The sequence below is a fragment of the Calypte anna genome, chromosome 6 (genome assembly GCF_003957555.1).
Source record: "Calypte anna isolate BGI_N300 chromosome 6, bCalAnn1_v1.p, whole genome shotgun sequence".
Taxonomy (NCBI): domain Eukaryota; kingdom Metazoa; phylum Chordata; class Aves; order Apodiformes; family Trochilidae; genus Calypte; species Calypte anna.
Genome location: NC_044252.1, coordinates 27,855,010 through 27,869,502, shown reverse-complemented (window position 1 = coordinate 27,869,502; position 14,493 = coordinate 27,855,010). Strand labels below are relative to the sequence as shown.

Below are 14,493 nucleotides of genomic sequence, written 5' to 3'. Positions count from 1 at the left end.
TTTGAATATCTTGCCAAAAATGCTTCTGAAGAGGATCAGACAGGAAGGAAACAAGACTGCCTGTTCTCTGTACCCAGAACTCACTGATGTATGATTCTAGTTTCCAAGCCTCTTGAAAAATATTGTTATCTAACCAGGTGAGTGAAAAAACGTGGTACAAATCAACTCTTCACTTCAGAAAAACACTTGGTAAATTGAAGTTGACCCTGAATACATCTAATTTTTTTCCTCAAGAATATCAGCTTCTTTACTCGAAGGTCTGATGATCTTTGCTCAAGATTTAAGTGGGAAGAAAGTTACTCCTTCAAAAGTTCTGAAGGGTTGATCTTTCTTTCTCAAGGCCTTGATGAATGTATACTTTCAAGATGTCCAAAAACCAAAACAAGAGAAACCCAACCTATCCTCAGTGTATTTGGCACTTAGTTGTTTATATTCGGAGTTGAAGACCAAAATGCAACTCAACTAGAATCAGATTCTTTCCTGTTTGAGGAAGGAGGAAAAGCTCCAACACACACGTGAATGCTTACACATATGAACGTGAACACATGGAAGCACATGCTAGTAAACAATGTCATGACCCAGTTCAGGAAACTGTTCTTTTTCAAGCTTTTATCTTGGAGACACCATACCAAGGCTGTCCTGCTGTTTGGATTATAACTAGAGAGCCTGACTACTGAGCAGAAATGTACTGAGACTTGTAAGTGATTTGATTGTGCCTATCTCAGTTCTTCACACTGATTATTATAGGACCTAATGTACATCACAAGTTTCCCTGAGTGCTTCAAAATAGCCCACACTATCTGGAGCTGCCAGTGCACTGGGGACAGAATGGAAACTCCAAAACCAGGTGGTTCCTACCATTACTAGAATTTTCTTTTAACATCAAATGCATAATCATCATGTGTTGCAAATTAAGGAGGAAATAAAGCCATCTAGAGACCTTTGACAGAATCTACGTTCAATAGGATCCACTCCAGCTCATGTGTCCTAGAAGAATCTGGTTTCAGCAAGGCTGATGTCTTTTGCTACAAGCTAAAGATGTTATCAGAGCTACCTCCTCCTTCATTGCTTCATTTTAGGCCTTCTCTTCTCTAACACTTGAACCTTACTACCTGCTACTACTGTTATTAATTAATAATGGGAAAGCTTCTGTGTTGCATAGACATAACACTAACTATTTGCTTTGAATCGTATTCTTAACTTTTGATCTCTTAGCCAAAATTCCTGACTGTATGTAAGGAATGATCTTCTGTTTGTTCTTCCAGATATTTTTAATTTTTCAATAGTATTATCTTTTTAAACTAATGATTTATCATTACCTTGTACAACAGCATTGAACTTTTTTGTTCAATATTTTGTTTCCATTTAAAATCCTTAAGAGCTAAAAGCTGCATTTCAATGTATCCACAAAAACGTCACCTAAACAAATGAAATGCTTTTGACTAAATAATACAGATAATAATTTTTTATAAAATTTAGGAATTATTTCAATCACAACTGAGTCTTCTTTGTGAAGTTGCGAAGTTCATAAAACTCATCTTAATAATTTTTCATTTGTGTGGGAAGAGGAAAGGATGGGAAAGAAATAATGATTCATAGGAGCAACTGTGAATTCCAATTTACTATTTTTATATTCCTATTCAACATGGATATGTCAGAATTTGTTTAAACATAATTATAAATACTACTGCTCATATTACTGCCATTCAAAAGGAGGTAATTTTTTTCTGGAATATTGTCACTTCTGCTCCTCTGAAAAATTATGTATACTTCAAATGTTTCAGTGGAGAATTTTTTAAAATCAGACCCAATACTATCTATGAAAATTCCTCTTATACATTATGCACATTTCATCTTAAAACACCTTCAGTAACAACCAAGCCTACTCAATAGCATGAAAACTAGTAAAAAACTTTAAAATTTAACAGTGAAATGTAGGACACAGTAGGTGGCCAAATCCATCTTGGAAAAGTTTGCTACCATTCTCTAGAATATGTTTCTCTTCTCTATTTCTTCTATTTCTTTCTAGGATAGCTTTTAGAATTCACAGACTGTCTTGGAAGCCATATACTTGTGCAGTGAGTCATGGTTGATCTGTTTTTACATAACAATCCTTTATACCACTGATCACAAGTTGCCAAAAACCCTTTTATCTAAGAAATCAACCTTTATGTTGAGTTAGAAAATATTTAGGAATTACTGCATCCTGAGGCAAATTGCTGCACAGGGAATTATTTTCATCTGACAGAAGAGGAAAATTGAAATCACACAATGCATACTATTAGGACATCATTCTCTTTTCACATCTACAGTCCTACTTAACTGAGCATAAGGGAAGCTTTTATCTTCTACAGGACTTTATTAAACACTGACCACTAATAACTTCAAAAATGTTCTGTCCTCTTATTTTAAACCACCCAATTTCAATTTTCTTATAAGCAGTAATTACAGAACTATTGTAGAAAGGCAAAGTGTGTAAACTTAACTAGAGAGCTGATACTTCATATTAAACCCAGTGTTTACTCAGAAAATTTAAGTCAGACTAAGTAGTTTTGAGATCTACAATGATCATTTATAGTCTTAACAGGCTTTTCAGGCACTATTGCTGCCTCAGCACTAATTTAATGAGGGCTGAATAATTTGCAGATGAGTGAAGTCAGCAAGCTCACCTTTACTGAACACCCAATTACTACTGAGGCTCAGAACTCTCCTGTTTCTTAATTATGCAAACTGCTAAGGAATTTTAACTCTCTTCCAGAAATTTATCCCCACGTTTGTTCTTGGTTTGTTTTTTTTTAATTCCTTTTATTATTGATCCTAAATTTTCCTGGAACTGCACAATACATTTCTGACTCCTTTCCTAAAGTGTGCATCACAGTATTTTATTATCAAACTTCAACAGAATTTTCAAGAATTATTTAACTCCTTGATTTCTAAGAAAAGATTTGCCCAAGGAAGAAACATTCAGTGAAACTTTGAAAATACAATGCTCCCTTAGTATTAACACTTCCAGAGCATTCAGTTCTGCAGCTAGTTTTCCTCTTTTCTGCACCATTATGAACAAAAAAACTGCTTGCTGACAATAAAAGCTATATGAAGAGAAACAATCCATTCTATTTTTTTTTTTACCATATTGCTTGGTTTCTTTTCTGTAACATACATTCTAACTATCCTAGATATCTGAACATTTCATCTTTTGAAAATATTTACCCAGTGAATGACACTTTATAAAGAGTGAGCAAGCGAGCAAGCTTCATGATTTTTAATAGTCTCAAAACCTATTAGACAAAAAGTAGTAAATCTGAATGTAATCAGGAGTAAGAATCCTGCATTAGGTCATGGAAGCACTTATTTCTCCTACTTTTCTCAAATCTTCCCATTGTGGCATTGTTTGAAAAATATCAAATCTGGCAAACTGAAAAGACTACAACTTCCACAATATCCATCTACAGGGCTTACAGATATTGTTCCTGTGAACGTTTGGTTTAAATAATCCTGAGCTTCCTTTACAAGTTTCTTCCTCATATTTCTGGAAATTTTGGTTCTCTTCCTATATCCCCAAAGTGACTTGAGTTCCCCACATCCTAAAAATGGGAAGACAATTAAACTAAAAGTAAGCAAATGAGTAGCCAATGTAACAAGACTCCAATATGAACACAAAGTGCTGAAATAATTTATTAGACCTCCAAAACTACAATAGTGAAGTGAAACTGCTAGAAACTGTAGTAAAGAGACTAATTCAGAAAAAAACAAAAAAACCCAAAAAAAAGACTATGTCAGATTCATTTCAACCAAAGAATAAAACCACAAAAACATACAGCCCTCTGAGAATACTTGGAGCTAACAAGGAATAACACTGCCATGCTAAGCTCCCTAATTAACTGCAACCTACACTCAAGTGTAATTTATACAGGATGCTTAGCCCTGAGTGCAGTAAGTTAAAGGAAAAGTTGCACTGCATATAATGAAAAGCATTGTTTATAAATGTTCTCATCTTTGTTTATGCTTACTCCACCAAAATTAAATCTTCTCAGAATTTATTACATGCACACAAGAAAATTAGTATTTTTAGTTAAATCCCACAGTTGTAAGCAAACTCCCAAGAGAACTAATTGCACTTTAAAATGAGTATACAATATTTTAAAATTCAGAGGAACTATTAATTAACCTCACATTGCTGTTTAACCTCCTTTGCAGAAAAAACTTGAATGTTCTCCTTTTCATAATATTTTGCTTACTAGGTCAAGAAAGCAGCATGTAAGAAAAAATATCAAGAGTCATTTTGCTCTACTAAGGCAATCTGCAGTCTACCCATTGTCTTTACTTTTACATTCTCTTAAATTACTTCATTTTTTTTTCAATGAAAAAATAGAAATTAGACTTTAAGTTATTGGTGATAGTTGTACAATACAACTGAAAATACAATAGACTTCATATGACAAGGGTCGTTGTTTTGTCCCTTCTCCTTATTCTTTAAAAGAAGGCAATGAATTGATTTCCAAGTTAGTATTTGGAATTAAGAGAAATTATTGATACACAGTGAGTTCTGGACTGGGTGTGGAGACAACAACAGGCTCAGTTATCTCTGAATCTTTCCAAAGTATTAATGTTTTGTACTATTCTGAAAAAGATGACCCAATTGTCCCAAACTTGTCCTACAACAAGGACTTTGCATAATAGAAAACAAAGTCCCATATTTTATCTATGAAATAAGAATTCTTAATCCTTACAGGATGTAGCATTTTCTACCACCATTTTAACAGTTTGTAAAACACACAACAGTTACCATAGTTGTGGGGGTCTTTTTTCTCAGTATAAGAATCTCAAATAAAGTAGAGATAAGAAGAGATCCATATTCTTATTTCCACATGTTGCTCTGGCACATTCACCAACACTTAATTTTTTTGTTTCATGTAGGCAAAAGATTTTGAAGTCTTTGGTACTAACCACAAAATTCAAGCTCCATCGTATATAATGCAGATTAAAGGCACAGTGTTCACCTTAGAGTTTTTCTGCCAACATTTGAGAACTCCACACCACTACCTGTTACAAAAGTTAACCACCTAAAATAGAATCTCACTCCTTAAATCATTATGATTGCAGCTGGAGGAAGAGGCAGACAAAAGAAAATCAGGAGGTTTCAGAGAGCCTGTCACACCGGATAAGACATTTAGACTGTCTCATGCAGAACAAATGTAACTATACAGACAGATACAAACGAAAAAAATGCCACTGAAAACCCCAGTATAACTTATGGTAGCATTTCATCAGACATTCTCATAACTAAATGATTGGTTAACCCAGGATATACTTTTACAGTGTGTCTACAGTTTCATAAACTGCATACAGGGTATCTTGAATTTCCATCACCAAAATGTCTCAGGACATACTTTATTTAAATTAAGATATGCTCAGCGGGATGTCACACTATAGAAGTTCTAAGCTCTGAAATGTAAAGAAAAATCTAATAATGCTATCTAAATAAGTTATTTCTCATCTACATCTCAAGCTAGTCAGTTAATACCATTCAACAGATTTGAAGGCCTCCTATGCAGCACTTTGATAGGAATCAGGGAAAAAAAATATATTTTATATATATATATATATAAAAGGCAGCAAAATAAATACCTAGAGATATCATTGCCATTTGTGGTGATTTTGTTATTTTGTTTTCAATTATGTTTTCATCATTATACCAAAGAATGAGTTTCAAGGCTGCAGTAAGTACAGTATCAGGGGAGATCTGACACAGATTTACTTCTCTCTCTTCTTTTATTAGCAAATTGTAGAAAATACATGTCTCCCTAGTAAAAAGGTTCTGCTCTGATCAGGTCCTACATTTATTGTGGAAAAAGAAAAAACAAACAAACAAAAAAACCCAGCTCTGGTACATTAACCATGTTTGCATCTCGTTCTTCGTAAGGAACATTAAAAAGGTAAGATAGAATATTTTGATTCACAATATATGTCCCTAAACTCTTGCACATAAAAACAGTCCATAACTGTTCTTTCCCCTTTGTCAATTCATCTGACCCCTAACAACGTTGTAAATACCCCAGTAGCTTGATGGAAGTTTCACTTATTATTTATCTCTTTTTTTCCTGCAACTTCAAAATCCTAAGCTACTTAAAATCAGGGGCTTTATACAAAAACCAGAAATGCTAAATGTTCTACAAACCAAAATACACACTTTCTTCTAACATTAGCATTCACTTTAAACAACACAGCAATTAGCATTTGAAAATTTAACTACTTAAAAACTGAACCTGATCACTTATGGACAAGTAATTAATCTTTAACTTCCCTTCTCTTGTCCCACAGATAAGAAGTTAATATGGATTCCTTTCCTAAGGAATATTCTGATGGCAGTTTACTGTATTTGCCAGAGGTATGCAAGAGTTTTCAGCTCTCTCCCATCCCCATTATTATCACAGAAATATAATTAGTTCCTGGCTCATTCTGGTGGTGCTGTGCAGGGAATATCCACATTCTTCTTACACCAGTACAGCTTTTCTGGGACTCTTTGACCCCACATAGCAGTTACAGAGGGCAGTTTCCCAGGTAAGAGAAACATACATCTTTAGTAGCTCCCTCTTCTCTTACAGTCTAGCTACTCACCACCCAAAACCAATCCTGTGAACAGTTTTATAGATACTGATGTGAAAGGCAGGATTTTTTTTCTCTGCTACAGAGCAAATTATTAATCTTGTTTAGATTCCTGATGGGACAGTGTGTTGAAAAGGGATGGGGTTTCCTAGATCAGTGTTCCAGTCATCCCCATGACTCATATCTTGAAAAGTAGTCAGTAACCTGTGACATTGAAATTCAGTGAGAAACACTTGAAAACCACTGAATCATTAGCTTTAAACCTGAGGTTTCCTAATTATTCTATACGTCACATATAGCATTCTTCAGTACCATGCTACATTTCTTTGAAGCCATAAACTTTCCTCTCTATGGACTAATCCCTAAAATAGATTTCTGAAAACAAATTCAATTCACAGAAACATCAACTAAAGTTATTCAAGTTACCTGAAGTGTATACTTCTGTATTTCATCCAGAACAAATTCCACTTCTTTCGAGGTTGTTAATGAGGCAAGATTCCCACTTAAATTGTAGCAATAGAGTTTGGCATTGTCATAGCTTTCCCGGCTGGAATTGATGCGCAGGCAGGCGTCTCCGATGTGACTCCAACCTTCCCCACACAGATGAGCTAGTGTAGAAAGCACACAATTAAAATTGTTTTTTAAAAAAACTTTTTAAAAGCCTATGAAGTCTGATGCTATCCCTGAAACACTATTTCTTCCCTGTATTCAGGTTTGAGCACAACCAAATATTAAAGACTGGATAATCTAAAAAATATATAGCACTGTAACCAACCACTCCACCTAAATGTTAACTAAAACCAACTGTCTTGGTATTAAGAGATCACTTTACCCTATATTTGCTTTATCATCCCATATTTGCATCTGTGTTTCCCTAAATACGGATGCAATCGGCTTAATGGGAAACTCAGGTATTTCCCTTTCAACATATTTTGGTATTACTCTGATTCAGATAACTGTTAGAAGATGAGTGACTCAGAGCAACTGCTCTGTTAATCTTTACAAAGATTACACAAATACAGTCTTAAACTGCAGAGAATAAATTGATTAAAGTGATTTAATGAATAATCTCTGTGAAAAAAAACCCCTGTGTTCATTATCTTCACCTGGATATGAAGATCAAATACAAAAGATTCTGATATCTAACAGCATATACTCAGTTATTAATATGAATTACAGTACAAATATTATTTCAGAATGTTGTCACCTTCAGAGAATATTTTACATTAGCATTTTAACATTCACTGCTTTCATAGTATTACTAGCATCAGACAATCAAGAAACTAGATCTCAGGCCCTATTTGCACAGGAAAATTGACATATAATTGAAGTAAAATTTATAAGATAAAACCACAGCTAGCAAAAGTTATAATGTCAGTGAATATGTAATAGTACAGGACTCAGTGTGGCAACCCATCTCTGCACTCTGTGACCCCCACAGGCTAGAACTTGTCACTGGCTTGTGCAGAGGAACACATCATTATGTCTTCACTAATATTATTATCTGTCCTAACAAGATTAAAGGTAGCATTGATATACCAATCACTGCAATTAATTACAACTTTGTTCACCTGTCCAGGCACAGCCAAGCAGGGAGAGTTAACACAACTAAAGCAAACCCACGCTTATTCCTTGTACATATATTCTCTGGAAAAAACAGATGAGGTTTACTTAGCTTCAAAATCAACTACAAAAGCAGTGTCACCACCCCACAACCCTTACCAGGTAGAGCCTGGCACTCCTGCTGCCTCTGGTCCCACTGGCAGTTCAGGTGCAGCGAGCAGCTCTTGCAGCTGGTCAGTTTATTGCAGATCTGTTCATTCCTCACGTGGCATTTGGTGTAGTTTTTAACTGACTATGAAAAAATAAAAGACAAAACAGCATCTCAAACATATGTCAAACTATCATCCAACCAGAAGCCAAGACTGACATAACACAGCAGGTGGATCCCTCCCAGAAAATCACAGCTACCTAAAAGCTAGGTTGAATTTTAGGTCTTTTTCCATATTTCCTTATTAGTCAGCAGTGTACAAAATGCATCTGTAGAGGTCAAATGAGCCCACTCATCCTAAAAAACAAGCTTTGAATGGGTCAAACAGTACTTTGAAGGTGTCACTTCCATGGACAGAGCCCAGGAAGAGCTTACTTAACTAAACCAAGTCTCTATTTCATAGTCAAGGGATGTGCTCTCACAAAATTATTTTCTCTATGGAGGTTAAAGCAAGCAAAAGAATAAAACACAATACAAAAAAGAGGCATAAGAGGAAAGTATAAAATAATTACACTTCACGGACTGAAGGTGCAAGAGTATGCTCTTCATTTGATCTGGATTAAGTGAAATAAAAATAGGGGATACAGACAAGTAGCCACAAAATAAAAATTTTTGTCAAAAATTACAGTCATGCTTTTTTCAGACCACTACAAATCTGCATGCAACATAGCTAGTGTGAAGTTTACAGAATATACAGGAAACCTTTTTGTCAAACAGTTACATTAACCCAGAAATAACATCATTCCTTTGTACTTTAGTATACAAGAAAAGAAGTAAACACTGAAGTGATTTTTATTTGGGTTTTTTGTTGGGTTTGGTGAGGTGGGGTTTTTTTCCTGAAAACTGAGGTCTTTATTCCCAAGTTAAGTGTTTTGGACATAAAACTTTTTCCCTACGACATGGCACTTTTAATTAAGAAACAATAATGATATATGACTCATTAAACTGCCCAAAATCTCAGCCAATGCATCTGCTTATCAATAAGGTCATGTCTACTAAACTGATTTCAAGATAATAACTAAAAATAAGTCCTAAGACAGCTTTGTAATTCCAGAACCACAGAATGGCTGAAGTTTGAAGGGACCTCTGGAGCTCACCTTGTCCAACCCTAACAATTCTTGTGTCTCTCAAGCAACAATTCATGCACAGTAGCAAAAATGGAATTGCACTTAGATAGCAAATGACATGACAATTTGTCATGCTTTCCTTTCTCAGAGCCTTCTGGATAAAGCACATGTAAAGAGGCAGTATTGCAGTAAGTTCCACAGTTGTTGGTACTGGAATTACGATGATGAAAAGAGGGAATCAAACTACTGCAATTGGGGGGAAGCAAACCAGACTCCTTTTATTTTCTTTTTTTTTTAAGTCCTGAAATAATGCAATTGTTAAAATGAATTTTCAATCTCACACAGGCCCAGCTTCACTCCTGCTGAAGAACACTGCTGTTTAGGGATTTGCTTGTTGCCTTTATTGGATCAGATGGCCATTAGTGAGCTTATTATAAAAGGTATTCAGTGTTTTTCTGATCTATAGGAAGGGCTACTGTGAAGCAAAAAGAACCAGAAGAGCCATTCTAGGACGCATCTACACCACAGCACAAAACAGAGCCAAAGGCACTGTCACAAAATAATAGAATGTCTGTCTAGGGACAGTAAATGTATATGAACTGTAAAGCACAAAAAACCTCTTTCAAACAAACCCACATTTAGTTTCACTCAGTCATAAAGCATATTCACAAAATTGCCTGAGAGATGCTTTAAATAAATCTTAGAGTACAAGTAACGACCATCTGCTTGTTTAAAATACCTCAACTAATACTCACTTTTAGCACTTCATGACAATACAGTCAAAAGCCTTAAGCATTCAGATTGTTTTCAGAAGTTATAAATTCTTAATAATATTACATACAGACTACAATCTCTCAACTAAACCAAGATATTCGTTCTATTACTTTCTAATCATAAAGCTTGTTGTATGGTGGTTATTTAATGTTTAAAATAAAATTCAAAGTACTAGTGACTATTCTGTAATATTGTTCTCTATTGTATTCCCTTATTCCCAGCACTTATTCCCCTTAAATCCAATTTAAACATTGCTTGCCTGAAAATCTCATTAGTTCAATGTAGATGTGAATCCAATAGGTGATTCATATTAACACAATATTAAGGTTATAACTTAAGCTACCAAACCAAATAAAATTCAGAAATATGACAGTCCATCTGTTACTGAAGTTCTATATTGCTGTAGGATATTTATAATGTTTACATACCAAAGTCTGAGTAAATCATGTTATGTATAAAGCTTCCCACTTATGCCTGATTTACTTAGATTTTTTCTTTTAGCACTGCCCTTGATATGGTGGTATACAGGCAGACTTTTTTTGCTATTGAATAATGTGCCTCTCTCCTCCTACTGGATTTTTCAGGTTAAGAGTATAATCATGTCTCCTCTGCCTAGTCTAACCCTAAATTATTAATCCAATCCATCTGCTACTCTATCTCTGAAGCTACCTCCAAATTTTACAGTTGAGTAGTCCTTAGAATGACATTTTCTTTTTTCCTCCAATATAAATTTGATTCTATTTATAATTCCTTCCAGGCAGTGTGACAGGTTGGACTTGGTCCTTCATTTGCTGGAGAAGTGCTGAAGTGCAACATGTAATAGACGAGAAAGCACTGAACTGCTTGTAAAAGTCACCATATTCACAAAAATCAGAAATACTCCACAAGTAGAATTTTTTTGAAGAAGCAAAAGGAAGGAAGATGTGACACAGGAGCTAAGGAAAAAGGCAGATATGAGCACCACAAAAAGCTGGTTTTTTAGAGGAAGAAAGAGACATTATGTGGTGCTTATGGGAACAAATGCAACACTAATAGGTTTTACAAGTCAACCAAAATAAAATTTCCTGTTAAAATTTCCATCTTTGATGTAGACATCCAATGCATGGGAGAAAAAGAAAAAATACAATTATTACATCTTTTCCACTTCTGTAACAAAGTCTTCTGCAATATTCTTTTTCAACACTGAAAACAGTCTTGAACTAGATGCAATAGACTCTATAAGAGCTTGAAGAGAAAGTTATGCAGATATTACTATGTCATATTTCATGAAGTCTGTACTTGGCATAAGACAGTACTAATGACAATATAATAGTTGTTTCCAACAAAGGCAAACCAGTATCTGTATTTGCACATTTTTGGAAAAAGACAGAGTAGGTGATCTTACTATTTTTAGCATTTAATCTCAACAAGAGTAAAAATTAAATAACATTTTTATTATTTTATAAGCACTACATTTTATCATGGAATAACTTCAGTTTATTATGTAAACCCACTGTAAGCAGCCTGAGGAATTTCAATGGTTTATTTTCTCAAGGCAACCTTCAAAATCCTTATGAGACAAAATCTCTAATAGATACATTTAACAGTTAAAAACAGACAACAAGGCACTGCTGCTTGTATGCTGTTCAGCCTACTCATGAGCCAAATTCTAGTGCTATCTTGAACCACTCCACATATTTTAAGTATACTTCTTCCCACTTGGGCAAGACAGGATAAGCACTCACCCCTCCATATCTGCATCAGATGTAATGAAGCCAACTAAAACCACAGTATGCAGAAGTTTCCCACTTATGTGTGGTTTTATGGGATATAAACAAAGCAGCCTGCTAGTGCTGGAATGAGCCAGATGTCCAGAATGACCTGGCACTGCAAACCTCTGCTTGCAATACATCAGATATGAGTGCAATGATATATACCTTAATGATCCATGAATCTGCATAGTTGTGGGATATAATGTCCTGTTAATGTTCTGACTGTCATCAGATGGTGAGCATAGGCAGGTATGTGTGTATCATCAATGCATTAGTAGTACTTATGAAGTCCATCTGTCCAAACAGATTTATTTCAGAGATTTCCATATTTTGCATCCCTTCCAATCAGCAGAACAGTCACTGCTTTGCAAACACCCATGACCACAATGTCAATGCCAAACTGATCACCAACATATCTTTAGTAAGCCAGCCAGTTCCCATGAAGCAAAAGCAACAGATTCTAAAACATTATTGTCTCTCTCATCTGGATGTCTATAATCTCAGTAATAAATAAAGGTCTTTGTACTGCTACAAAAATGGGGCTTTCTCCTTGTGATGTTTCTGAGTCTACAATTTGTTATATTACCATCACAGACCTGTCACAGTGTTTTCATTTTGTGGGTCTAGTCCAGAAGTTGTAGTCTATGAAAATGGATAAACAGCCTGATCCATTCCATTTCCCCACATGATGCCATCCTGTTGATGCCATTTTTAGTGGGATTATGATGACAGCTGGAAAATTCTGCCTCTATCATCTCCCAGCCAATACACTGATTTTGCAATAGCCACCTTCAACTTAGAATAGTAAATCTTTTAGACATAATTTTGAGAAATTTTCACTATCCCATTCCTCAGTAACTCCACTTAGAGCCTTTGCTATTCACTTCAAACCCTAAATAAAAGGTAGGATATTATATAGAGAAGACTGAGACGGTTGGTTGCTAATTTCTGCTGACTGTCCTGGTCAGGAAAATCTGTCAAAGAAGGACACTGAACTGAGAAACTTGTGTTAAAATACCCGGTGCTCCTCATTTATTAGGGATAAAGATGGTCTGGCTCCCTAGTAACTGCTCCTTGCTTAAGAACTGTAAATCACAGTTTAAAAACTGCACCTAACACAGCATAATGTCTTAGGAGAAGAAGAGCCCATGAAGATCACAAAAGAAACAAAGCATTAGTGCCTGGAATGTGAAATCACTCTGACAGGGTGGCTGCTGATGAATTTGTGTCTGCATTGCTTTCATTGGTAGTGACTAGCTACAAATGCCAGCAATTACAGCTGGTTCTGCTCACTTTGAATAGGCAAGATTTGAGTCAGAGTCAATCAACTTACACCTTAATTTGTCTGGAGAACAAGATTGATTTGTATCAGGTTCAAACCGGAGAGCAAGCTACTTCTACTAATGGAGTGTAAAGAAAGGATTTTGAACTAAAGTACAGCCAGGTGTCTGCAGATAGCTAAAAAGGAGGCAAAATTTACAAAGTTTACAAAAAATTTACAAAACCAAAAATTATTATTATATGCTTGTCAAAATCAAATGAACAAGCAAGAGATGCAGCAGCAAGTGATCAACAATGTGAGGTGTTAAACAGGGCACTAATAAATATCAAACAGAGAAAAAACCTAACTTGCATGAATCCATATGTTCTTACTGCTTGTCTATAAAAAGATGAAAACAACCTTACCAAATTATCACAAACCAGTTAACCTCATGGTGTCAGAGGCTCATATCCCTTTAACGAGATGACAAGTAACTCCATAACTTAAAGAAAAACATTTTTGTGATGATTTCTAATCGAAGTGCAAAGACTGACAGGACTGACCTGGTCCTGTTTGAAAAAAAACTACAGGCACCCTTCACGGCACTCCACAGTTTCTGCCTGAGTACTGTACATCTCATTTGCACAGAGTTCATAATTACTCTGGAACATTCCAAATGTCATTAAGTATGCAATAATAATATTTGACCTGAGTTATGTGCAGTGGGCTAACATAAGCCTAAATAAACATTAGTTTATTTTCCTCTGTAATAGATAGCTTTGCTGAAGTCCCGCTCTACCCTCTGCAACATTTTTACTGCAAAGGCCAGGCAAAGATGTTTGTGTTCAAAACAAGCTACTATTAGTCTACCAAACCCCTTTCATTTGCTGCAACAAGCCTCTGGTTTACCTCTAGAAGAAAAAGCATTAATTAATAACATGATCAGAGATTGGCAGAGACTCACCATGCTGCAGTTACTATTTGCCGAAATGCACTTCTTGTCATCACACCACTGGCACCCATTGGTGTTGGCAGTGCAGCTGGCACAGTCTGCGTACCGGTAACATCTGTCATCTGCAGCAGCTGTCACACACCAGAGTCAAAGAGAAACATCATGCAGAAGGAGAATAATACCACATTTTCAACACTTGGCTTAGAGTATTTTCCTGTTATGTTCTTCATTTGAATGCTAACTACTCACAAAAGGTTTAAGTTACTGTAAGAAATTAATTCTCTTCAGGTAATACGATTGACTCCTTTAAA

The 14,493-nt window shown here is 35.4% G+C and overlaps 1 protein-coding gene across 1 annotated transcript in view; it reads right to left on the bottom strand.

Moving 5' to 3' along the window:
* ATRNL1 (attractin like 1) overlaps nucleotides 1–14,493 on the bottom strand; it is a 461,414-nt gene that overhangs the window by 362,033 nt on the left and 84,888 nt on the right. The window contains exons 13-15 of the mRNA XM_008490117.2: nucleotides 14,195–14,313; nucleotides 8,329–8,461; nucleotides 7,033–7,214 (exon numbers count right to left, since the gene is read on the bottom strand). Coding sequence (XP_008488339.1) covers nucleotides 7,033–7,214; nucleotides 8,329–8,461; nucleotides 14,195–14,313 — 434 coding nt within the window. The remainder of the gene's footprint in view (nucleotides 1–7,032; nucleotides 7,215–8,328; nucleotides 8,462–14,194; nucleotides 14,314–14,493) is intronic.